Source organism: Lycorma delicatula, chromosome 7, assembly GCF_047948215.1.
Source record: "Lycorma delicatula isolate Av1 chromosome 7, ASM4794821v1, whole genome shotgun sequence".
In the NCBI taxonomy this organism is placed as follows: Eukaryota; Metazoa; Arthropoda; class Insecta; order Hemiptera; family Fulgoridae; genus Lycorma; species Lycorma delicatula.
In genome coordinates, this window is record NC_134461.1 from 51,491,287 (window position 1) to 51,518,219 (window position 26,933).

At 33.1% G+C, this 26,933-nt stretch overlaps 1 protein-coding gene across 1 annotated transcript in view; it reads left to right on the forward strand.

The window, feature by feature from the left end:
• The window catches only part of LOC142328285 (uncharacterized), a 198,347-nt gene extending 192,485 nt beyond the window's left edge, over nt 1-5,862 (forward strand). Inside the window, exons 3-4 of the mRNA XM_075371989.1 lie at nt 3,242-3,316; nt 5,831-5,862. Coding sequence (XP_075228104.1) covers nt 3,242-3,316; nt 5,831-5,862 — 107 coding nt within the window. The remainder of the gene's footprint in view (nt 1-3,241; nt 3,317-5,830) is intronic.
• Nucleotides 5,863-26,933: the final 21,071 nt, after the last annotated feature.

A 26,933-nucleotide genomic window follows, 5' to 3' on the forward strand; every position in this document is an offset into this window, starting at 1 on the left:
GCAGCATAGAGAACGCCTATCTCATTACTGAGCAACTGAAAGAGCAGTTTGACAGACATGTTAAAGAGAACCGGCGTTAACCGTTAGACGAACTTATTGATAAATTTCCTGTATGTTCATAGTCTCTGTTACATGAAATTGTAACTGTTCACCTAAATTAGCGTATAATTTTTGATCGATGGGACCCAAGAATGTTGACAGACAATCACAAAATATCGTCATTCCTGTCAATCATTTACTGTCATTCGTGAAGCGGTACCTTAGAGACAGCGATGAAATGTTGAATCTGGTGATGGAAACATGGGTTTCGCACTACACTAACCGGAGAGGGATGGATGGTTTGTACATCACATCAGTGGCATCATTCTCGATTACCTTCATAGCCAAAAGAATTCAAACAGAGCTTTAAAAACGCAAAATGATGGCCACATATTTTTGGGATCGCTACGGAGTCTTATTGTTTGTGTTTACGTCTCGCGGAGAGACAATTAATGCCGACTCTAAATTGAAAATTTTGATGAAACTTTGTCCTGCAATCCAAAATCACCGGCGAGGTCTTTCGACTCGTGGAGTGTGTTTGCTTTTGCTGTTTTCCATACGTTCCAGAACTTGCTTCAAGCGATTTACATCCGTTTACAAATTTGAAGGAATTTCTTGGCGGGAACGCTATGGAAGTGACTAACACAGCGTCATTCGTGAGTGGCTAATGGACTGGCGGCGGACTTATTTGACAAAAGCTAGGGAAACGATACATGCTTGAACTTAGGAGGTGATTACGTAGAAAAATAACTTAAAAAATGTAGATTATAATGCATATATAAAGTTAAAACAAATACAATAAATTTGTGATTAAAAAAAACGTTTTTAATTTCTGGATGACCTTTTTACGTTAAATATAAAATAATTATAATAATAATAACAAAAATCCATACATACAGGGAAAACTATAACAAATATAAAGAGTGAGCAACATAAAACCGAATCCATAACGGAACCGCTGCAGAATCTGTAGTTTATGTTGGTATGAATTTTTATAAATGATACGGATAAATAAACATAAAACCTAATTTAAATGTTGCATTTAATTACATTATTGTTGGAAAAGATGTTCAAAATGACCACCTTGGGCATCGATGCCCTTTTGTGCTCGACTGATCATATTGAGAGCCGTCTGACGCAAAACGTTGTCAATTGCGTTAATTTCACGTTAAATGTTCACCTTCAGTTCATCAATATTGTGGGGATTAGATGCATAAACTTCCTTCTTTAAGTAGCCCAAAAGGAAAAAATCGCAAGTAAACAACTCTAGGGAACGTGGAGGCCACCGTCCTCTGCTGACAGCTCGTGGTCTGTCTCCTTCAGTTGTTACACAATTGCAACGCGGTATGGTTTCAATTTTAATTCATGAAGAATTTTACGACAAGATGTGTATTTAACACCAGATTGTTGGGATAACTTGCGTAATGATTTTTTTGGACCGGCAGTAATTCTCCTTTCAGTATCGGCAATGCCCTGTGGAGTCCAAACCGAAGGTTGCCTATTTCGTTTTGCATTTGAAATCGATCCTGTTGTACGCCATATGCTGCTCTTCGCTGGGATAGAAGGATTCGGAAATTTTTCTACGAATACTTGACGTGATTCTTCAAACGATCCAGAACGAATGTAGGCCTCAACTATAGCTATCCTCTCCTGGATTGAATAAGGCATTTTACACAAACACAACTGCACTCACAATACTGCACTGCAACAAAACGTATACTGCACTGATACGAAACCACCAGCAACAATCAGTACTAACTTATACATCCACTAGTCGCGCTAGTTGTGTGAGAGTCTTTCATAAATAGTGTTGGGTAGCGGCTTTATTTCGTGTTCGGTTTTATAATGCTTACTCTATACTTAATATACTGAATATAATGGACATACATTTCATACAAAATAAGGTTATTTTAATTCTATTTTCTTCCTCTATGAATCATGAGACCTTGCCGTTGGTGAGGGGGCTTGAGTGCTCAGGGATACAGAGTAGCTGGACCGAAGGTGCAACCATATCGGAGAGGTATCTGTTGAGAGCCAGACTAAGGAATGATTCCTGAAAGAGGGCAGCAGCTCTTTCAGTAGTTGTTAGGGGCGTAAGTCACAATGACTTAAACGGCCATATCAACATCACTCAGTCCTCTGAGTACTGCGCAGCTGAAAGCAATGGAAAACTACAGCTGTTTTTTTTTTCCAAGAAAATGTGGCTCTGCATTTTCAAAAGCAATAATGGAGGCGCCTTCCTTGGTAAAATATTCCGGAGGTAAAATAGTCCCCCGTTCGGATCTCCGGGTGGGGACTACTAAGGAAGGGGTCACCAGAAAAGTAAAAAATAACATTCTACGAGTCGGAGCGTGGAATGTTAGAAGCTTAAAAAAGGTTGGTAGGCTAGAGAATTTAAAAAGGGAAATGGATAGGGTAAACGTGGATATAGTAGGAATTAGTGAGGTTCGGTGGGAAGAGGAAGGCGACCTTTGGTCGGGTGACTTTAGAGTAATTAACTCAGCGTCAAATAATGGGCAGGCAGGAGTAGGTTTCGTGATGAACAAGAAAATAGGGAGGAGAGTGGAGTATTTCAAGACGCATAGTGATAGAGTCATTGTAATAAGGATAAATTCAAAACCTAAACCGACAACGATTGTTAACGTCTATATGCCTACAAGCGCCCATGATGATGATGAGGTAGAATGTGTATACGAAGAGATTGATGAAGCAATTAAACACGTAAAAGGAGATGAAAATTTAATAATAGTTGGAGATTGGAATGCAAGCATTGGAAAAGGCAAGGAAGGAAATATAGTGGGTGAATACGGGCTGGGCAAAAGGAATGAAAGAGGGGACCGACTTATAGAGTTTTGCACGAAGTATAATTTAGTAATTGCCAACACCCAATTTAAAAATCATAATAGAAGGATATACACTTGGAAAAAGCCAGGCGATACTGCAAGGTATCAGATAGATTATATCATGGTTAAGCAAAGATTTAGAAATCAACTCGTGGAGTGCAAAACTTACCCTGGAGCAGACATTGATAGCGACCATAATTTGGTGATAATGAAATGTAGATTGGGGTTTAAAAACCTGAAGAAAAGGTGTCAGATGAATCGGTGGAATTTAGAGAAGCTTGAGGAAGAGGAGGTAAAGAAGATTTTTGAGGAGGACATCGCAAGAGGTCTGAGTAAAAAAGATAAGATAGAAAATGTAGAAGAAGAATGGGAGAATGTTAAAAAGGAAATTCTTAAATCAGCAGAAGCAAACTTAGGTGGAATAAAGAGAACTGGTAGAAAACCTTGGGTTTCAGACAATATATTGCAGCTGATGGATGAACGTAGAAAATATAAGAATGCTAGTGATGAAGAAAGTAAAAGGAACTATCGGCAATTAAGAAATGCTATAAACAGGAAGTGCAAACTGGCGAAAGAAGAGTGGATTAAAGAAAAGTGTTCAGAAGTGGAAAGAGAAATGAACATTGGTAAAATAGACGGAGCATACAGGAAAGTTAAGGAAAATTTTGGGGTACATAAATTAAAATCTAATAATGTGTTAAACAAAGATGGTACACCTATATATAATACGAAAGGTAAAGTCGATAGATGGGTGGAATATATTGAAGAGTTATACGGAGGAAATGAATTAGAAAATGGTTTTATAGAGGAAGAAGAGGAAGTTGAGGAGGATGAAATGGGAGAAACAATACTGAGATCTGAATTTAAGAGAGCATTAAAAGATTTAAATGGCAGAAAGGCTCCTGGAATAGATGGAATACCTGTAGAATTACTGCGCAGTGCAGGGGAGGAGGCGATTGATAGATTATACAAACTGGTGTGTAATATTTATGAAAAAGGGGAATTTCCGTCAGACTTCAAAAAAAGTGTTATGGTAATGATACCAAAGAAATCAGGGGCAGATAAATGTGAAGAATACAGAACAATTAGTTTAACTAGTCATGCATCAAAAATCTTAACTAGAATTCTATACAGAAGAATTGAGAGGAGAGTGGAGGAAGTGTTAGGAGAAGACCAATTTGGTTTCAGGAAAAGTATAGGGACAAGGGAAGCAATTTTAGGCCTCAGATTAATAGTAGAAGGAAGATTAAAGAAAAACAAACCAACATACTTGGCGTTTATAGACCTAGAAAAGGCATTCGATAACGTAGACTGGAATAAAATGTTCAGCATTTTAAAAAAATTAGGGTTCAAATACAGAGATAGAAGAACAATTGCTAACATGTACAGGAACCAAACAGCAACAGTAGCAATTGAAGAACATAAGAAAGAAGCCATAATAAGAAAGGGAGTCCGACAAGGATGTTCTCTATCTCCGTTACTTTTTAATCTTTACATGGAACTAGCAGTTAATGATGTTAAAGAACAATTTAGATTCGGTGTAACAGTACAAGGTGAAAAGATAAAGATGCTACGATTTGCTGATGATATAGTAATTCTAGCCGAGAATAAAAAGGATTTAGAAGAAACAATGAACGGCATAGATGAAGTCCTACGCAAGAACTATCGCATGAAAATAAACAAGAACAAAACAAAAGTAATGAAATGTAGTAGAAATAACAAAGATGGACCACTGAATGTGAAAATAGGAGGAGAAAAGATTATGGAGGTAGAAGAATTTTGTTATTTGGGAAGTAGAATTACTAAAGATGGACGAAGCAGGAGCGATATAAAATGCCGAATAGCACAAGCTAAACGAGCCTTCAGTAAGAAATATAAGTTGTTTACATCAAAAATTAATTTAAATGTCAGGAAAAGATTTTTGAAAGTATATGTTTGGAGTGTCGCTTTATATGGAAGTGAAACTTGGGCAATCGGAGTATCTGAGAAGAAAAGGTTAGAAGCTTTCGAAATGTGGTGCTATAGGAGAATGTTAAAAATCAGATGGGTGGATAAAGTGACAAATGAGGAGGTATTGCGGCAAATAGATGAAGAAAGAAGCATTTGGAAAAATATAGTTAAAAGAAGAGACAGACTTATAGGCCACATACTAAGGCATCCTGGAATAGTCGCTTTAATTTTGGAAGGACAGGTAGAAGGGAAACATTGTGTAGGCAGGCCACGTTTGGAATATGTAAAACAAATTGTTAGGGATGTAGGATGTAGAGGGTATACTGAAATGAAACGACTAGCACTAGAAAGGGAATCTTGGAGAGCTGCATCAAACCAGTCAAATGACTGAAGACAAAAAAAAAAAAAAAATTCTATTTCGGCAATAATCAAGAGTCTTTAAGAGCACAAACAATTATTTAATAGTAATAGCTTTAACCTATGATTAAATTCGACTGTATTAAATATTCAGCCCATTGTCAAGCTTTAATCCGATGTAACGCAGCCCCTATCTCATATAGGATAAGGTTATTTGGATAACAAGAAGTTATCTCTTCCACATGTCTTCTAAATTTGAAAATCAGACAGACATTTACTATAATTAGTTTTATTAATTTTAAAAACTAGTGTTTAATGTAAGTAGATGCAATTAAAATGGAAAAAATACAAATTTTCAACTATTTAACTAATATGATGGCTAAATTGTAAAATATTTAAATAAATTAATTTATGAAAAGTTATTAAGTATTATTTTTTCAACGCAGAACTTTAAATACTAATCTTTATTGCAGTTATATAATATTAATTCGTGTAATAATTAAATTAGTAATAATTATGTCAAAATAAAGTAATTATGATCAAAGGTTTTAATGAATAAAAAAATAAGCACCATAAAATTTTAAAACAAATTAAGTGTTATAACTTGATTTGATTAAATAAAACTTATCTAATTATCTAAGTATTAGTGCGAAATGATCTTGATCTTGAATGACTTAACGGATAGCTTGTAAAGAAGTCAAGGATTCATCTGTTGCTTACTTTAATATTAATTACACAGATTTTAGACCTTGTATTTGTTTACTCATTTTTTTTTTAATATGTTGTTATAAGTTGCTTTATTAAATTATTCTATGGATGGACTGAAACTATCTAACATTAAATAGGGATAAAACCGTTGCATTGTGCTTAATAGGTAGCTCTGTTCGTATGAATAAATTCTCATTAATAATAACGAAAGTGTATTTATTGCACAAACAGTGAAATTTCTTTAAATTCTCGTGGGATGATCAAATCAATTTTGTTTGAAGTAAAATTAAACCGTAATTTTTTGCTTTGTGGCGACTTAATTAAACGCTAACCTTGTCATCAAAATTAAATATTTATTACAATGATATATTTTCATCTGGGCTATTAGATCAATATCTGGGACCAGTGAGGTGCCAGATTGACTTACGATAACCAATTTGGATTGGTTAAAAAATATTTTGTTACGCTTATCGGATTAAATAATGGTGATTATATTCTCTTGAATAATTATATATAATAATATAATTATAATTAAATTATATTTAATTATTCTAAAATATTCAGTGCCAAACCAGACAATGAAACCGTTTTCATTTACTAAACATAGAATTTCGATTTATAAGAAAGGACCTTATTATACTTCCGTTACCTTTTTTAGTAAATTTTCTAACCCTTTGAGAAATCTTATCACCAACTTATTAAAATACAATTTAAGATTTTCATTTACGGAAAACCTACTCTGTCGATTAACTTTTAAGCAATACTAATGTTTTCTTCTATTCTTAATGTGTACATTGCAATCTCTTCAATTTGTGAACAATGAGCAATTCAAACCCACAGCCCAATGAGATGAGGTGATATGTTCGAGTATATATAAATGAGGACTAGTCTTGTACAATTTCAGGCCGATCATCCTGATATGTGTGACTGATTGAACCCCCACCCACCAAAATACACCGTTATCCACTATCTAGTATTAAAAAAAAAAAAACCTAAATTGTGAATTATTTAGTAGTACTTTTTTATATTTAATGTATTTATCGTAATAAATTATTTAAATGTGTTATTACAGTAATTAATAACCCTTCTTGCACACTCACTCACTCTCACTCCCTCCCCCTCAGTCTCTCTCAATCTTAGGTAAAATATTTTGAAGGTGTGTACGGAATGTGGAATTTATGTGTTTAAGAATTCCTTGTCCGAATTACTCAGTACTGTTTCGACCGATATTTTCTAACAAAATTATGGTATTACTTTTCGGTTGCATGTTGGAAGTAAGGGATGAAGATGAATCTTTTTTACGGTTTGAGAGGTAATATAAATAAATATATATATATATATATATATATATATATATATATATATACGAGGGATATCTCTAAAGTAAAGACCGCTGGGAAAGTTTTCTCCCTAGGGTTGGCGAACTTGTGTCGTTCATGGCCACGCTAGTAATGTAACATTATAAAATGAATAGGCAAATCTATGTTGCCGCCAACTGTGAAATTCGTGGAATCATACGTTTTTAAACCATCAAAACGTTAAGTCGGCTGAAATTCATAGGCAGTTGGTTGCTGTGTTCGGTGATAATGTAATGAATGAAAAAACATCCGAAAATGGTGTAAAAAGTTTAGAAATAACAGAATTAATGCGCATGATGAAGAACATTAGTGGAGGTCCTCGATAATCACCGAGGACTTGTTGAAACGCGTCGATAATGAAATCAGAAAAGATCGTCATTCGACGATTTCCGACCTGGTCCTTCTTTTTCCTGATTCAAGAGCACGTTGGGTGCCGCACGTCTTAACGGAACGTCTAAAAAAAACCGAAGGGATCTGCTTTGGAATTTTTGATGCGCTACACAAAGAAATGCTCAGAGTTCCTTAATTCAATTGTTACCGGGGATGAAACATGGATTTCTTATTATAAGCCAGAGAGAAAACGGCACTCAAATAAATGGCGTGTTTCTCAATCACCAACCAGGCCAAAAAGGTCAAGTCACAGCCATTTGGACGCAAACTGATGGCTATAGTCGTTTGGAATCGGTTTGGCATACTGCTGATTGATTTCTTACCACGTGGAATGACCTTTTTTTTCTTTTTCCTGTTTAGCCTCCGGTAACTACCGTTTAGATAATACTTCAGAGGATGAATGAGGATGATATGTATGAGTGTGAATGAAGTGTAGTCTTGTACATTCTCAGTTCGACCATATCTGAGATATGTGGTTAATTGAAACCTAACCACTAAAGAACACCGGTATCCACGATCTAGTATTCAAGTCTGTGTAAAAAATAGCTGGCTTACTAGGACTTGAACGCTGGAACTCTCGACTTCCAAATCAGCTGATTTTGGGAAGACGCGTTCACCACTAGACCAACCCGGTGGGTACCACGTGGAATGACTATAAATGCAGAAGCCCACTGCGAAACTCTGCATAAGTAACGGCCCGCCATTCAAAATCAGTGACGTGGGCGGCTGACCGACGGCGTCGCCCTACTGCACGATAATGCACGTAAACATGTAGCGGGTTCGACAAGTGATTTACTAAGAATATTTGGATGGGAAGGGTAATTTACGATCATCCACTATATAGTCCGGACTTAGCTCCTTCTGGTTATCATCAGTTTGGGAAATTGAAAGAATTTTTGAGCGGTAAGCAATTCGCAGATGACGATGAACTTAAAAATAATGTTAATCAATGGGTAAATGGACTGTCGGCAGAAGAATACGACGAGGGTATATTGAAGTTGGAGTACTGCTACGATGAATGTCTTAATTCATGTGGCGATAATATAGAGTAGTAGTATAAAGTATGTAGTTTAAGAGAAAAAAAATATTTATAAAGTTTTCAGAATAAACTTTTTTACATTGAAACTGTCTTTACTTCAAAGATAACCTCTCGTATATACGATAGGTTATCTGTGAAGTAAAAGAGAGGTTATCAAAAAGTAAAGACAGTTTCATATATGTATATATATATATATATATATATAGAGAGAGAGAGAGAGTTTTATATATATATATATATATACACATATATATATATGTGTGTGTGTATATTATACACACACACACAAAGGCCTATGTATAAAGTTTTGTGGCTTGAAAATCTCAAACTACAAAATCAATTTCATTGAAACTAAGATATACTCTACTACTAGTAGCGTATGTGAAGTTGTATATTAAACATTTTATGAAGATTGGTTGAGTCTTTCTTAAGCTACGTTCAATTTAAGTACGAAAAATTTGAGCGGGGCAAGTTAGAAGCGTGTTCGTTATGATGTTGCAAGTTGGAACGTTGACGTTTCTTTATCTGCGGTATCTATTGTTAGCAATATTAAAACAATTAAAAAAATATTAAAAATAAATAAAATTAAGGAAAAGTCGGTCTTAACTGCGCAAGAGTTTTTGTCTTACAATTTATTTTAATTTTTCATACAATGACGTAATCTGTATAATATACTATTTTGTACTGATCAAGATAAAAGATTTATCTATTAACTAAATTACAAATATAGTATAACATTTCTTGTATTTACAAATATGTTTTGTATTTATTATTTCAAAATATAAATATCTAAAATTAAAGCTAAATTTTAAACTTTTTAAATTGTGTTTAGCTTTATAAAATACGAATATACAATAATTGTGTATGAATTTGCAACTGCAACTGATTGTAAAAATATGAGAAAGTACGAGTATAATTTCATCTTCGTAAGAACAACAGAATATTTGACGGATTTGAAGCTCAAGTGCAACGTTTTGAAATTGTAGAAAAAAATTTACAACGAATCATTCTAAATTTTAAAAACCTTTGAAAACAAAGGGTGCATCAGAGGTATGGTATAAACAGCAAATAGATGATAATGCGATGAGAGAACTACATCAAAACAAAAAAAATTAAAAGAATATTAAGTCAACAAAAAAATATTAGGCTGAGAATTTAAACTGTTCGATAGCACTCATAATGCTCATAAACTGTTTCAAAAGAACAGTTTAAAAATGTATAGCTATTTAAGATAAATAAAAATACTACATAGTAATACGGATAGGTCGTAGTTTGTTATTTAATGTATTCTTTAATGTATTTTTTCCTCCACCTCAAAATATCTTTCACCGTGTATCTTTTCAGTAAATTTACTCTTTTACTAGGTAAATTTACCAATAAACGCTAATTCATCATGGAAAATATACCCTGAAGTTCTGCATCAGTTGCCGTAGTTCTTTATTTAATATATTTCATTGTAACATACTGTAACCTGTTGATGACGTCATCATAATTAGTTGGGGATTCCCTCAGCTGCAATCTTAATGATTCTGAACAGTTTAAAAATTTATAGCAACTGAAAATACAAAAAAATACTAGAGAGTAATATGGGTGAGCATTAAGTGAACAAAGTAACTTAGTTTCAGCTCAGTAGCATTTTAAACTAAAGATCGTACGTTCAAACATTTTTTGAAAGAGTTGTCAATCTTTATTGATTACACCCCACAAACTAAGAGGATCAGATTGAGTAATTAAATGATGAAAATAAACAAAATTTATATAAAAAATAGCGCAATTAAAATTTCTATATAGAAAAAAAATTCTAAGGGTGCAATTTAATAACAAATAGAAACCTGCGATATCAAGAATAAGAAAATCTCAACGCGTTCTAGTTCATAAAAAAAATAAATAAATAATAATTTCATGTATAAAAAATAAAACAATTCAAAAGAGCAATACGTACAATAAGATGATTTAAATTTTTAAATAATGAGTAAGTGTTAAGGAAGTACGATTACGGATCAATTTAATTTACATAAGATGTTCGTGAGAGCAAGTTGGGTATTAAATTGGGAACAGAATCGGATAATATATTTCCTTCATGAAAGGATGTATGAAATATAAATTATGTATTTAGATAGAAAAGTACACATTCTCCATTTCTCCTTCACATAGAAGAGGTGAGCCAAATTTTAGGTAATTAGAAAATGCAGAATTTTAATGGCGCATAAAACTAATTAGAATAATACAAGTATGTTTAAAAAAATCATAATTATCATTATTAAGTGTATACTAAGCAATTTGGAGAATATATCGCTTAAAAATTAACTACGAAAATTTACATCACTAGATAAATAATTTACAATATGCCATAAATGTCGGGTTTTAACTGAAAACAACTCTGCATCCACACATATATATATTTTTTAACGACTTCTGATTACCACTTACAATGTTGAATGTTAGATATCCCAGTAATATAAATCACTACTTCTGCTCTGTTTCAACCCGGAAAACTTATGACATTAAATACCATGTCTAAATTGTATCAGGTATGTAGATTTTATGGGAAATATTTTTAATCTTTAACCTGAAATTAGTGAAAATCGTAAATTAATCTTTTGCATATAGATAAATATTAATGAAATCAGCTTTAAATATTAAATAAAATAAATTAATCAAATATACGAGGCGATTAAGGATGATATGGATTTACTCATCTATTAAAAAGTAGTTTTTTTGGTTTTTTTTAGAATTTTTAATTGCTGTTTTATGATATTATCCATCACGTTTGGATTCTTTGTTTGTGATAAAGGTTATGTTAATAAATAACTACTAGTACGAAAATAACAACGTATAACAAATCCTTTATTAAATAATTTTTATATATGACAAAATTATAATGTAATAACAGATAAAAATCTACATGCAAAATAATTGCTTAAAATAACAAAAAATTTAGGAAGAGTGAAAACAAATGAAGTTAAATATCACGTAATAGTAAATTTCCGTAAAAACAAAAATAAAACACATGAATAGTACCTCGCTAAGTAAAATATTTAAGTAGTATACTAAACAGAAAAAATGAAAACGTTATTGAGATTAAAAAAATAAATAAACAGGGGCCAAATATTTAGTCGTACACGTTTTTATATAGGTACAAGTTAATTAAGAATGAAGCAAGAATAAGCCTTATAAATATTCCCATTAACGAAATGCCGAGACCACGATTTCTTTCATCCTAACGAATATACTACCACTCGTCCTTTCACGGTATCCTTGAGTAGTGAATACTGGTGAAGAATAAACGTAACAGTATATGTAATAACAATAATAAAGCATACCGGTTGAAGAAGGTACTTAACAGTAGAAAAAAAGAGGAAAAGACCAAGAAACGACAACAAGAAGTACAAGAACGTGACACCATATGACGTCATTCAGTAGTATTATTACAAGTGTCATTATATAGTTAACATAATAAAGTACAATAAACTGATCTTTTCCAGAAAAACCACCCACCAATTTATCTATAATATATGTACCAATAAACATCGAACACTTGAAACGTGAATAAGATAATAAGAAATCTATGAACACTCACACACGCGCGCGCGCGCGCGCGCGCGCGAAGATCAATTTTAGAATTAAAGCTAATTTTATGTAGAAGTATTTTCCACAACTAAACATCTGGTAAGATCAATGAATAAGCATTTCTATTAAAACATTTTCATTAGAAACATTTACGACGATTTCTATATTAATTATATAACAGTTTAAATTAAATAAAAATGTTTTTTAATTGTCTATAAAAAAAACTCTTGCGAAATTCTGCATATGAAGACCGACTTTTCGTTTCCAACGCCCTCACTCTTTCACAGTCAGAAAACAACACTGATTTTCAGAATATAACGCCCTACTTTCAGAATACAACATAATCTCAAATTGAGGTTATGTTGTCTGTTATCGACCTTAAGTTCAGTATAATCCAGGAACAACTCAACCAATCATCACCAAATTTTCACATTAACAACTTCAAATACATTAAAACAACTTCATCAAATTGATGAAGTAGTTTTGGAGATTATCAAGCCACAAAATTTTCAATTTTTTTTTAAACATGTGAGCGTAACTCAAGAACGACTCAACCAATTTTCATCAAATTTTAACATGCAAAGCTTCAGATACACTACCAGAGGACACCTAAATTTCAATGAAATTAATAGAGTAGTTTTGGAAATTTTCGAGCCACAAAATTTTATACAGGCATATATATATTAGGAAACCCCAATTTAAGTGAATGGTATTTTCGTACTCCTCAGACCTCAAAACGTAATGAAAATCCATTTTTATCCCCTTTACCAGTCCCACTGTGCGATCGAGAATAATACCGTAGTTTTTTTCAAAAATTCGGTAAAAACAGTACCGAGTAATTCAGACAAGAAATTCTATAACACATAAATTCCACATTCCGAACACACACCTTCAAAATATTTTACTGTATTAGTTTAAAAACTGTTTCGTTCTTCGTACCCCCCCCCACCCCACCATAATAAAATTAGGTAATAAAATACCATTAAATTGGCATAGATACGGGTAATTTTGTAGCTGATTTTCATCGAAATATAATTAATTTCCTTTATCAAAATATAAATTAAAGAATAATTTTACTATAAACCAATAAAAGAATTTTCACTTATCTATTAATGGGATAAGAAATATTTTTAATTAATGGAACATTCAAATATTTTATTCAAATAATAAAACTGTATAAATAAATATAAAATTTATAAACAAAAATAAATATGACGTTCATATAAATATAGGTCTAGTAAAGCTTTGTTTTCCAGTTACGGCTAGTAAAAGATTTCGCCCTGATTTTAGCTCTTCTAATAAAAAGAAGCCCTACTATAATTTTTGGGACCCAAATTAAGGAGTAAAGTTGGTGGTGGTTTCGTATGTGTTTTAAACTGGGAAATAGGTTAAAACAGGTCCCAGAACTGTAACTCCAGTAATTTTTAAGATATCCGACGTAAAACACAAAATTCGGTATCGAAAAACAAGTTTATTTTTAGGTTTGTTGTAGTACAGTAGCTTTGTTAAATGACTAATAAATACGGAAGATTTAGTAATAAAACTTGAAAAGAATTTAATTCTGAGAAAATTAATGTAAGGCTGTATTTACATTATATAATAAAAGGTAAATAGAAACTTTTAAAAATAATTTTTTTTATTGAAGTAAAACAGACTTATAATAAACAAAAAATCACACTATTCTTTCCGTGTACTACAAGAACACAAGGTAATACACATTACTGAATACATTCTTTACTACACTTATATTAAAATAATTTTTTTTTTTTTATCTTTATTGTAGGGTGATTGCAATAACAGTAGCATTTCAGTTGAAAGAATCCTAAGCAGAATTATTAGCATTATGTTTTATTTAAAAACTTCCTTTTTAATTTAGAAATTACGTTTTGATTAACAATTATTTTATACCAACAAAACTAGCTTTTATAATACAGTACATTATTTACGTTGAAAGTTAAAGTAATGTACATGCTAATGTTTACTAATTACTTAATGCTTAATCATTTCTTTTTTTCGCATTTATAATTTATATACAACTGTAATGTGGCTTTAAAAATGTATAAAATATCGACTTTACGACTAGCGCAGTGAGAATTTAATATAGTTTTTACGTTAATCATTCATTCAAACAAACCCATTGGTTTGTTTGTAGAGGTTCGAATTTAAAAAAAATAAATAAAATTCGTGCAAAAATTATTTTTTGTGTAGAACTGGAACTATAGTTGCATCGTTAAAGACTGTAACTGTTTAATTTGCTCAGTAAATTCTTCGCTGGCCTAGTTAACCGAAGACTATTATACTCTTAAGTGTTCAGAAATAAAGTACTTTATTATTAATATTATTATTTGTTGTTTTTTATTAAAAATGCAAAAATCATCAACCGTCGGCAATCTCTACCATCGGCAAACACAGAAGGTTTTGAAGATTTTTCATTATATTTATATACCAAATTATCAAATATTATTATTTTTTATACTAGGGAATAGAAAGTATATATGTGTTACATAAATGATGTTCGATCCGTATACTAATTATTATTATAAATGTATAATTTTTAATGTAATATAAAGTTAGGTAAAATTTGTGGGATTTTAAAATGTTAACGATAAGACGACTTCAGATTTTAACATAATTACTTTTAATTTTTCATTTACCCGTCAATTTGTACAATGGATGACAATCGGCCAGGGGCTCGTTAAATACTTTGCTATAAATAAATATAAAGAAAGAAAAATAAAACACTATAAATACAATTAAATATCACAAATAGATACAATAAAACAACAGAAATGAACCCGATTCAATCAAGACTAAACATCACCACAGGAAAACAAAAACATGAAGAGCTGAATCTCAGAACAGCCAAATCCACTAAGAGTAATAGTTAAAATAGAAAATTTTAATTGCATAAAAAAATTTAAATTAAATAAAAAATTAAGTTGCAAGAAAACTGCAGCCGCAAGCACGTGTAAAACCACAAATTATAAGGTGAAAGGATAATAATTCAATTAAATTAGAAATAAGTAAAAAAAAAAAAAAAACAAATAAGCTGACAAAATATTAATTATATTACAAAACGTAGAAAAAAAAGATTAAAAAACAATATTAATAATAAAATACACATCTTTTTTTACCAGAATTCATTGTTTTATTTTACATGTCAATTAAGAAAAAAAGGTCAGTGAATCAAATCAGTTCTGTAAACCTAAACCCTATATACATAAAGATAATCTTTCTTTCTTTCTTTTTCCTGTTTAGCCTCCGGTAACTACCGTTTAGATAATTCTTCAGAGGATGAATGAGGATGATATGTATGAGTGTAAATGAAGTGTAGTCTTGTACATTCTCAGTTCGACAATTCCTGAGATGTGTGGTTAATTGAAACCCAACCACCAAAGAACACCGGCATCCACGATCTAGTATTACATAAAGATAATCTAAGTTTGCGCTTCGTAACGGACTGGTTGTTCCCTCCAAAGATGATTTAAAAAGAGTTTTCAAGGATATAATTTAATAATTTTTTTATTTTAGTATTGTGATTAAAAATTATATTTTAATATCTTTTTGGCTAGATTTGATATTATACAACATGTATTTTTATTTGATTAATAAATCAAAGAACATTTTTTATTTATTTACATAATTATAAATTTACCCCTATTAGTTACTAGATGAATGATAAGTGAATCTTACAGCCTATGAAAAATAACACACCTCACCGGGATTCAACCTGGGACCTCCGGATGAAAGGCGTAAATGATAAAGATTTTATTTTGCTGACACATTTTTTACTTTCTTGGCAACGTAGCTCTAGAGCTATCCTGCAAGAAGGAAAGTATGGTAATCAATCAAAAATGGATATGTCCTTTTTTTGCATTTCTCGATATTTCATGACCCAGAGACTAAAAAAAAAAAAAACAAAAAAGCGGGGGTAATGTTCGTACGTATGTACGTATTTTGAGCATGTTTAGATCTTAATAACCTGTGACTCGATAAACCGATTTTGATCAAATTTGGCAAATGGACTCGTATATATAGGGCAATTTGTTGGTAAAATGTTCGGATCAATATCTCCAACGGATAGAGTAGAGATCAATATATTCAAAATTTTGCAGACATAACTCCGCTCCATACTCCATAACAGTAAGTACAGGCTTATCTTACCATTAAAAAAATCTTACCATTAAAAAAAACTGTTCCCAAATTTTTCTTTTCCACAAAAATCGAAAAAACTATAATTTTATTTAATGCATATTTTAAACCGCTTTTTTTTGTCTACCTAAGCATACAGGGGTGCTCTCGAATCAATACACAGAAAGAGCTGCCTCCGCATTATAGCTGCATACCGCACGGTTTCTCTAGAGGCAGTCGAAGTATTGGCGGAAATATTACCTGTCGATCTGGAGATCACCTACAGGAAGAAGATTAAAGAGCAACAGGCGTCAACACCTGCTGAAAAAAGGAGAATGGCTAGCTCCATTATGGAAGAAATGAGAAGAGAATGGCAGATGCAGTGGGACACTAGTGATAGAGGCCGATGGACACACCGCATAATTGGAGCCTGAGAAGTTGGTGCGAGAGGGCCCATGGCTCGCTGGATTACTGTCTCACACAGTTTCTAGCGAGCCATGAAGGGGTCCAGAGAATACCTTTTTAGGTTAATTCAAGATCAGTCCGCTAGTTGTCCGGTGTGTGTAGACGAGGTAGAGACAGCATATCACATCATCTTTCGCTGTCCCCGATTTAAGGATGCAAGGAGGGAAGTATTGGACACCATATGTAGAAGGGAAATGTTCCTCCCAGAGGAACTGCAGCAGATTATGTTGGAAAGCGAAGAAACTGGAGGCTGTAGCAAGGCTTGCTAAGAGGACCATGGAGAAGATGTCTGGGAGGAGTGTTGCAGGGGTAGAAAAAGGGGTTGTCGGAGGGTGCAGGCAGGCACGCGGCTGAGAGCCGAGGGGGTTCCCCGTAGTTTGGGGGTCTCCTAGATGCGATGAGGTCGTGGACACTCCACTCCTGCGTCCGACGGTGACCCGTGAGGTAAGTATGTTGTAACGTTCGATTGAGGTGTTTGTTTATGTGTCTAGATAAATTTGCGAGACCCTGGCAACTCGCAAAGACTTGTTACAAGCCAAGGCCATTGCACGTGTTGTCCAGCGTCCGGTGCGGGTTAGGTGGTCGTGACCACACTTTAACATCTGTGGCGACTTACCGGGCGTTCCTGGATACACTGTTTCCAGATGCTCCGGAGGGTGAAGCGGAAATCGGCGTTAGGGCGGGTGAAACACCATTCCCTGGCATTCGAACCGTGGAACCTGATGATATAGACCGAGTGGTTTCTCGAATGGCACTGAAGAAGGCACCGGGGATTGACCAACTTGACCCGGATATTTTTTACCATCTATTGCCTGAAATAAGAGAGCCGCTTGGCAGACTGTTCACGGGATGCCTAAGCTGGGGCTGCTTTCCGGCTTGCTGGAAGGTGGCCTTGGTAAGGGTACTCCTGAAACCTGGAAAGGATCCTGGTGAGGTCGGCAGTTATCGACCCATCAGCCTCTTGCCGGTTCTCGGCAAGTTGCTTGAAAGGCTGGTTGTGGAACGGCTCGAGGAAAGCATTGATATGAGCATTGATATTAAATCGAGGCCAATATGGCTTCATGAAAGGGGTTGGCACCGAGGATTGCATCTTAAATGCTCTTACCGAAGTGAAAAGCGCCGACTGCAAATATGTTTAGGCTATTTTTATTGATATAGAGGCAGCATTTCCTTCCTTGTGTTGGAGTTCTGTCCTCTATGCTTTGGAACGCCGCAATGTTCCCAGAGCCCTGCAGGCCGTGGTAAGAGACTATTTGTCCAACCGTACGGCACTGTTTAAAGATGCGCACCTAGTTGTGGAAAAATCCGTCACCAGGGTAAGCCCGCAGGGTTCCGTTCTCGGTCCCCTGCTGTGGAACCTGGTGTTTGATGGATTTCTGGGGTTGACATTCCCAGAAGGGGTCACGGCCCAGGCTTTCGCCGATGACTGTCTCCTTTTAGTTCGTGGTAATTCACGACCGCATCTAGAAAGTAGAGCGCAGGCGGCTTTGTCAACCGCCGAGGGCTGGATGGATATGCAAAATTTAAAGATTTCTGTGCCCAAGACGAAGTTTATGCTTCTGAAGGGTGCAGACAAATTATCAACCAGTCGAAACTCCCACATTAAATATAAAGGCTGTGTAATCAGCCGAGTAAGGGTTCATAAGTACCTAGGTGTTTTGTTTGATGATAAGTTGCTTTTTAGCAACCACATTAAGCAAGTTGCGGCGGACGCTGTCTCTGTGATGCACAAACTTAGAAGGATTGCTCGGAAAGACTACGGGCTGTCGGGTCGCCAAATGTACTTGGTGTACCGAGGTGTCTTCGAGAGTATGATCGCCTACGCGGCGCCAGTCTGGGCGCATAGGTTGGATAGAAATAGAGCACTGCTTCAAAATTTAAGGAGTGCCCAGCGCAGAGCCTTAATAGTATGCACTGGTGTTTTTAAAACAACCTCCTACGAGGCTACCACCGTATTGGGAAAGGCTCTCCCAATCGATTTAGTGGTGAAAGTTCGAGCAGCCATGTGGAAGTTGCGAAGAGGTCGGGAAACCGAGGTATTTGGGATGCGGTTTCGAGCCGGGCTAGAACCGGAGCGGAACGACTATCACAATGCACCGGGTCCAAATTTCGTTCAGTTGCCCATTTCCCGCCTGCGGAAGAAGCTATGGAGCCTCGCGATGGATGCATGGCAGCATGAATGGCACACCACGAATAAGGGAAGATCCCTGTATAGATTTATACAGGATCTGGGGGTATGGTATGCCTCGAATTCATTTTTAAGGGCGTCAGGTGCCCGAGTGCTCACCAACCATGTGAATTTGATGCAATATCTGTTTAGGTTTCGCCTAGCGGCTGATGAGTTGTGTGTCTGCGGGGAGGTCCAGTCGAACGAACATCTTATGTTCGACTGCCCTGCTCTTGGGGGGGGGGGCAGAAACCGGGCCACCCTGGAACTTAGAGGTCAGGGGGAAAACTGGCCGCTCATAAACGGCGAGTCGATGTGGCGAGAGCCGCATTGTCAAACCGTGTGGGGTTTCCTCGATGAGGTTGCGATGTTCAACCGTCATCGTTAGATTTTTAATTTAAATGGGATTTATTGATTCCTTTAGCGGAGCTGTGGGAAGTCCTTATCCGAAATAATGGCTGGCCACCAGCCAGTAAAAGCTCCAAGCGCTTTAAATGGTGGACAGGCACTAGCTGGCTGACAGCGACCGAGGCGTGGCGGCTTAAATTGGCGTCTTTTTAACTTGTAACCTTTTTAGTTTTAATTTGTAACAAGGGGTGCGCCTCCCCGATCTAGTTTAATTTGACAAGTGAGCGGTAGGGACACGTAAGCGGGTGCTATACGGCACCCAGCTTAACCGCTCACGCAAGATAGGAGCTCACTAGGAGCATTAGGAATAACGAGGTCGCAAATCTGTTTTGAGGCACAGTAGCCGTTTTTTGGCACGGAACATTTGGTCTATGCTCTAGGGCGACCGAATGGGGTGGTGGCGGGAGAGATGCCAGCTAACCAATGTGTCTGGATGTGACTGGCTTTGATGTGATGCGTGGAGTGTGCGGCGTGAGGTATGTTTTCTGAGTGATCGTCGTGGAGTGTGTGGTGAGATTTTAGTTTGATGTTTGGTATCTTGTGGGTGTGAGGACCGTGTCTGTTGACTGTGATGTTTGATTGTCTGTAATGGCGTATTCCCCCTTCCTGAAGTGCATACCAGCTGTAGCAGGATGGGTGGGTAGCCAGGGGTGGAGATTTGGTCAGTAGTGCACAGGAACACATATGCATTTAATAACATCTTGCGAAACCTGTTAGCGAGCCCGACAATGCCCAGGCGCCCGTAAATGGGGTTCCTCCAAAAAAAGCATAGAAGTAGTGCAAGTGGCCCGAAAAAATACTTTGGCGCAAAATCGGGAGTGGGAAAGGCGATCAAATTTTTAAAATATCCATCTTATTTTTAATTTTTAAATATTATTACAATAAAATTTCATCATATCTGTTCATAAATTTGGATTGGATTTTTAAAAAAAAAGAAGTCAATTAAAAATCAAATTTATTTAAAAACTTCCCTTCAGTGGCCTGTTTTGCTATAAGAACCGGACTTTCCTGCGTTAAAGTACAGTTATAGCCCGATGACGTTGCTATATTATCACGATATTAACTCTTTATAAACGTACATTAATTATTTTAGGAGGACTGCCTCAACATTAAAAATAAACAATTTAATATGTTTTATATATATATATATAAATAATTTAACAGATTTATTAATAATTTTAAATTATTTCGTATCTCACGTTAATTTTTTAATTTAGGTTTAATTGAAAAGCTATTCAACTGAATAAGATTTGTTTTATTTAAGCCGTTACTTCATTTGGTAGACTACAGTAAATATAATCTTTAAGCAAATTTCTTGATAACTGGGTAATCTTCATGACTCTAAATCATTCTTTTTCTGGGTAGCCTGAGGGTACACTCTTCCTAAGAAATCTGCTATTAGTATTAATGTTACTGGGCAATGCTTAAATTAAAACCAAACTAAAAATTAGGTTATAATTAATTTAGGCGGTTAGTGTTGAGAAATGGATTGTAAAATAGTTGTAAACATGCCTTGCCCGCCTCTCAGTAGCTGTTATCAGACCAGATTAATAGTTTTATACTTTGCACATCTTGGTTAATCGGTAACAACTACCTTTAATTTTTGAGTAATTACCTTTAGTTTTGTTTATAACCAGTTTAAATTTATTACACCACATTGTACATTTTAATTAAAAAACAAGTTGTATCTTGTATGATTCAACTGTATCTTCAAAACTGGATTCTATAATAATGCTTAATTAATGTTTAATTAATGGTAGATTATAAATTTTAATTTTTTTAAATACGTAAATATTTTATTTGATTATCTCTTTTTTCTCTTATTATTGCTTTATAGATTTAGCTTGTTATAATACTACTCATGAAAATTAAAAATTTACAATTTATTACACAAAAATAAAAAATAAATTATCAACATTTAAAACTGCATTCCAAAAGAGAGAAATACGGAAAATTAGAAAAAATAGTAACAAAAAATTTCGAATAGTGACAATGTAAAAAAAAAACACAATGAAATGCATAAAATGTAAAAAATAGAAATAATGTTTTATTAAAACTTACTAAAAAAAAATCTGTATTAGCAGAGTCAAGATGTTCTAAACCAAAAACAGCCACCCCATCATACACGGACTTCTTGTGATCTGTCCACCAGATTGTAACAATAACTTTTAACGATTTTATAATTTAGACACTATTATATTTATGTTTTAACATAAAATTTATTAAAAAAATTAAGTGGCTTAAAACAGCTAACAAAGAAGATAAACTTTCGTATATCAGAAAATGAAATCAAAAAATTGTATATTGATGTAATAATAAATTTTTTTCTAGTTATTTATAAAATGTACGTTCAAAACTGATTTTTATTTACTCAGATTTTATACCAATTTTGTTCTATATTGAATAGTATTTACTCGTAATGTATAATAAAATCAATACGTTTTATAATAACAGTACGTTTTTCAGAAAGAAAACATTGTTTTTTACGTTGTTTTCTCCAACCAATTTTTCCATTACTGCCGAGTCTGGGTCTGTAGGCAAATGCAATTATCGCTACCGGTTTACCAAACCTGACATAGCTGCAACGTAATACAATGTAAGTGTAAATATATCGATCAACATGTAATTTGGAACAAATCAGGTCGACCACTCCTGAGAGGTATATATATATATATATATATATATATATATATATATATATATAAGGTATATATAAGGTATATATATATATATATATATATATAATATAATAATATAATATATAATCTGTACCTATAAAGCAACTTGTCCTGACTGACTGACTGATTCATCAACGCCAAGCAAAAACTACTTTAAGTAATCTGATAAAAATTTGTATATGTGTCTTCTTAGGATGTAAGTGCACACTAAAAAAAGGTTTTTTGAAATTTCAAGTTTAAAGGATTAAAATGGGATAACATACTATTTTTTTAACTTCTCGATAGCAAACGAAGATATCAATTTGATTTTTGGAATATGTAATCTTCATGTGATTACCTAAATAACAATTTCTAGATTTTTTAAAATTCCGAGTTTAAAGGTTAAAATGGATTTTTGAATTTTTTTTTTGAAGCAGGGTTTTTTTAATGTTTCGGTAATAAATGAAGAAATCAACTTGATTTTGGATGTGTAATCTTCATGTGAATATCTAAAACCCTACATTTTTCGAAGTTCGACCTTGAAAGCGGTGAAGAAAGGTAAACAATGATCAAAGGTTTTTACTTTCCTGACGTCACAACTCTTAGAGTTATACTGCAAGAAGGAGAATATAATAATCAGTCAAAAAACTGGGCATAGTACTTCGCATTTCTCAGAATTTCATGAACCAGGGACCACAAAAAACAGAAAAAATGGGGGTATGTACGTGTGTTTGAACCTTAATAATTTTTGACTGGATGAAGCGATTTTGCTGAAATTTGGCACAGAGACTCGTGTACATGGAGCAATTTTTTGGTAAAAATATTTGGTCAAAAATTCCAGGGAGCAGGTAGATAGTTTCTTTGGGGCCAATATTTTGCAAACAAACCCCCACTTTATACGAGTACTGACCTCAGTACATATACACATGGTTATCTTACAATTAAAAGAAAAATGTTGCTCCCTAATGTTATTTGTTCCCTTCAAATCGAAAAAGTCACTTTTTTATTTATTGCATATTAATTAACCAAATTCAGGCATAGTAGAAGTGCTAACGACCCAAAAATAAAACATTTTGGGGGTAATACTGGGGGAAGGGGAGCCGATCAAAGATTAAAAATATCGATTTTTGGAAATTTTAAAACTTTTTTTGTTTTATTTAAATTTTAAATAATAATATTGCAATTAAATTTCATCATAATTCATCCCCTACTACCAAAAATTAATCATAAATAACTTTTTGGTAGTACATTATTTAGTGGAGGAATTTTTTCAGTTTCTTCCATTTAACATAGTAAACGTTTATTTATCCAAAGACCTTCTTAAGAGGCGACTTTGGTATTGGGAAACAGAAAAAAATAAAAAATATAGATTTTCTTTGTAATCTTTAAACTTTTTACATGTCTCATTATTTTTCCACTATATAAGAATAAATAACTAATATCAGGGAAATATTACAGATGTGTTGCCAGCTTTTTTACTTTGTTTACTTTCAAGATAGCGTATATCAGAATTATAGCTCGAGAAGGGAGAATATTGTAATCGGTCAAATTTGGGCATATGCTGTTTTCACCAGCTACAACTTAAAAGGTCAAAGGGGAGAGACTGTAGAGCAAAGTCGCCCTCAATATCTCGAAATTTCGCCTAATTAAGGTCATATTTTTCTTACGCACATTTGTTAACAAAAAAAATGACAATATTCTCAAAAAAAAAACTTTTTGAAAAATCTCCCTACCACCCAAAAAAAAAGCTGTTGTAATCATCTGCTAAATGAATAATTTTTTTTCTTTTCGTAGGAGGAAAAAGCTCTTTCAGCCACCGTCTGCTCGCGCAAGACGGTAGTATTGGGCTTTCACCCAAAACTAAAATACCTCCACCTTAAACAGCAGACTGGATACACGCCTTTCAGCATAACTCACAGCCTTTTGTGAAAGAATAATATTTAAAATTTAAAAAGGTAACTCGATCTGGCTGGGTCTTGAACTCGATCGCCCGGTTAATTCGGAACTTGGTGCGTTAAGCCTCGCGGCTACACCAGTTTACCGACCGTACAAGCAAACTTTCTTCCGTGTAAGTTGTGAAATTAGTTAGTACCCACCATCGCCGCTAGTACCGCCACACCCGCGCGAATTATATACAGTATGCGCGCGCGCTTTAGATAGAATTATCGAAGTAAATAAACGAAAAAATATTGTATTCTAATAAAATTGTAAATATTTTAAATTAAGTTGTATGTGTAAGCCGTGCATCAGAAACAACTGTGTTGTCAGCTCTTTTTTGGTAGACTTTTAAGCTATCATAATTTCCGTAGTTTTAGATGATCAAATAATTGTAGAGTTCAGTATATCTTTTCAGCTAATTCTGAATTCAACTGTCGAGTAAGGTTTTTCAATTCTCATCATCATCATACGTAGATTTTCTAGCCGATAAGGAATTTAGGCACTTAATTGGGAATTAGGTACTAAAACTTACGAACTTAATAAATATCACACATACAAATATTTTTATAAACATTATTAGCGTATACTATAAATTTCAAATCGAATAACTCCACAAATACAGTTTTATCGGTATAAGATGGAATTATAAAATATAGACTTCAGTATGGTAAAAGCAGTCGATATGTGACGTATACAACAAACGTTAATCTTTTTGAAATAGCACAAAAGAAAATCATAAGAATTATAGATAAGAAAAATAATTTGAAACCTTTCTGCCGGTTTTTAAAAGCTTTAATAATTTTCTATTAAAATATATATAAACATATATGTGTAGGATAATTAAATTACTTTAACAGTAAATGTAAAAATATTAAAACAGAACTCATAATATTACGTAGAATGCAGGAGCGGGGATGATGATTCGTTCCCGAAAGTAAATTAAGAATTTTAAAGAAAATCAGATAATTATGCTGGACCTCAGTTATAAAACGTAATAATGGGACAATTTGGAAATACTGAAGCATTTAAAAAAACTATTAATGAGAAATTTAATGAACAGATTAGGAATGGATTTTTTTCACTAGAAGATATCAATGATTAAAACAAAAATTATTAAAAAAATCTTGAACAAAGTAAAGATAGTTAAAAGTAGTTTGATGTAAATATTATATTTCTCTCATTCTTGTTAATTTTTATTATTAAAAAAAAAAAAAACATAATTAATATTTATTAATGATAACACTATAGTACCATACTTTTCTGTTTTTTATTGGATGTATCGGGATTTGTTAATACAAATTTTATCTTCGGCTGAATAATGACAGTTTGTGATATATTCTAGAAATAACTAATTTTATTAGCTGATAATGTCGATAGTAGAAATATTTGGTCGTAATAAACATTCAACTATTAAGAAATATTTAAAACATCTTTAACCGAAATAAAATGAAAAGTTCAATGATATTATAGGTATGTAGAGCGATTTTAAAAGTTAGGTAGTTATTAATTAAATATTGTGAGACTGACATTTACTCGGATCGAAATAATTACTTTAATTTATTTTTCGAATAGGCTCATGGTTATACTTTAATGTTGAAAAATTATAAGTATAATTTGGTCGATAAGTACGACCATAACTATGTAAAATGAAATAATAAATAAATTTTATAGACTGCAGATTTTATAAACCTCATACACAGCTCGCTTCAGATATTAAGCACCGAGATCGAAGATTTAACTCAAAAGGTTAAAAAAATAATAAATAATCTAAAAATAGATCAAATATAATAAATATGATATTAAAAGTAACTTTATCAATGTAACTGAACCAGATAAATAAATCGCTTCAAGTAACCCCAGATATATATTATTATATTATTTTTAAATCGATGTAAGATACTTTATATCTAAATATTTAACTATTATAAAAGACTGCAATATAATTGTTTAATTATTTTCATCATCATTCAAGAAAAAATAACTGTAATCAGGCGTCACTTGCTATTTCTATTGTTAATTTGAACCATTATAAAAAATAACGAAAGAGAAGTGAAGACTAATGGAAGGTGATAATTTTCATCAATGTGCATATATCACCGAATTAAACAGTGGGTTAGATTAAACATTAAAAAAAAAGTTAAAAATTTCGTTAACAATAGAAGGTAAACAATTATTAACATTTAAATTGAATAATTTCCGGTAATTTCAAGAAAAAATAACATAATTATTAAATTTTGAAATAATACTTCTTCGTTTACATTTCTAAGTTATTTATAACTGTATAAGGTTGAAAATGAAAGTAATAATTATTAAGAATTATATAAATAATACATAAACAATCACGCTTTTTGCAAAGAAAGACGGTAATAGTTTATTGTAATAAAGGTCAAACATTTGACACAGTACTTAAAAAGATAATACTGTTGAAATATGTAATAGTTAAAATTATCACAGAATTTCATTTAAATTCAAATAATGTTTTATTAAGGTAAGAATTAAAATCTCAAAAATTGAAAAAAAAAAAATTAAGCGGAAATAAAAATTTATATTAAAATTTAAATAATTATTTACAAAAAAAATTATAATATATTAAAAAGTTAAGTTTCTTGCCATTATTAAACTAACCAGAAAAAAACGCGGTAGGTATATTTAATGACTTATTTAATCTATAATTAATATTTCTAATTAAACTAACTAATCTATGAAAGATTTTATATGACATTAGAGTTTTCATATGTTCACGGTAAGAATTTGAATAGTTAACCCGAAATTTACCAAAGAAAAAAATTACTCCGAAATTGGAACAAATCAGTTTAGGAAGATTATCTCTTCTTAGGTTAGTATCATTTCTCATTTTATTTTTTTTCTGTTTAGTCTGTTGAACCACCGTAACGTATTAATCCAGAGGATGAA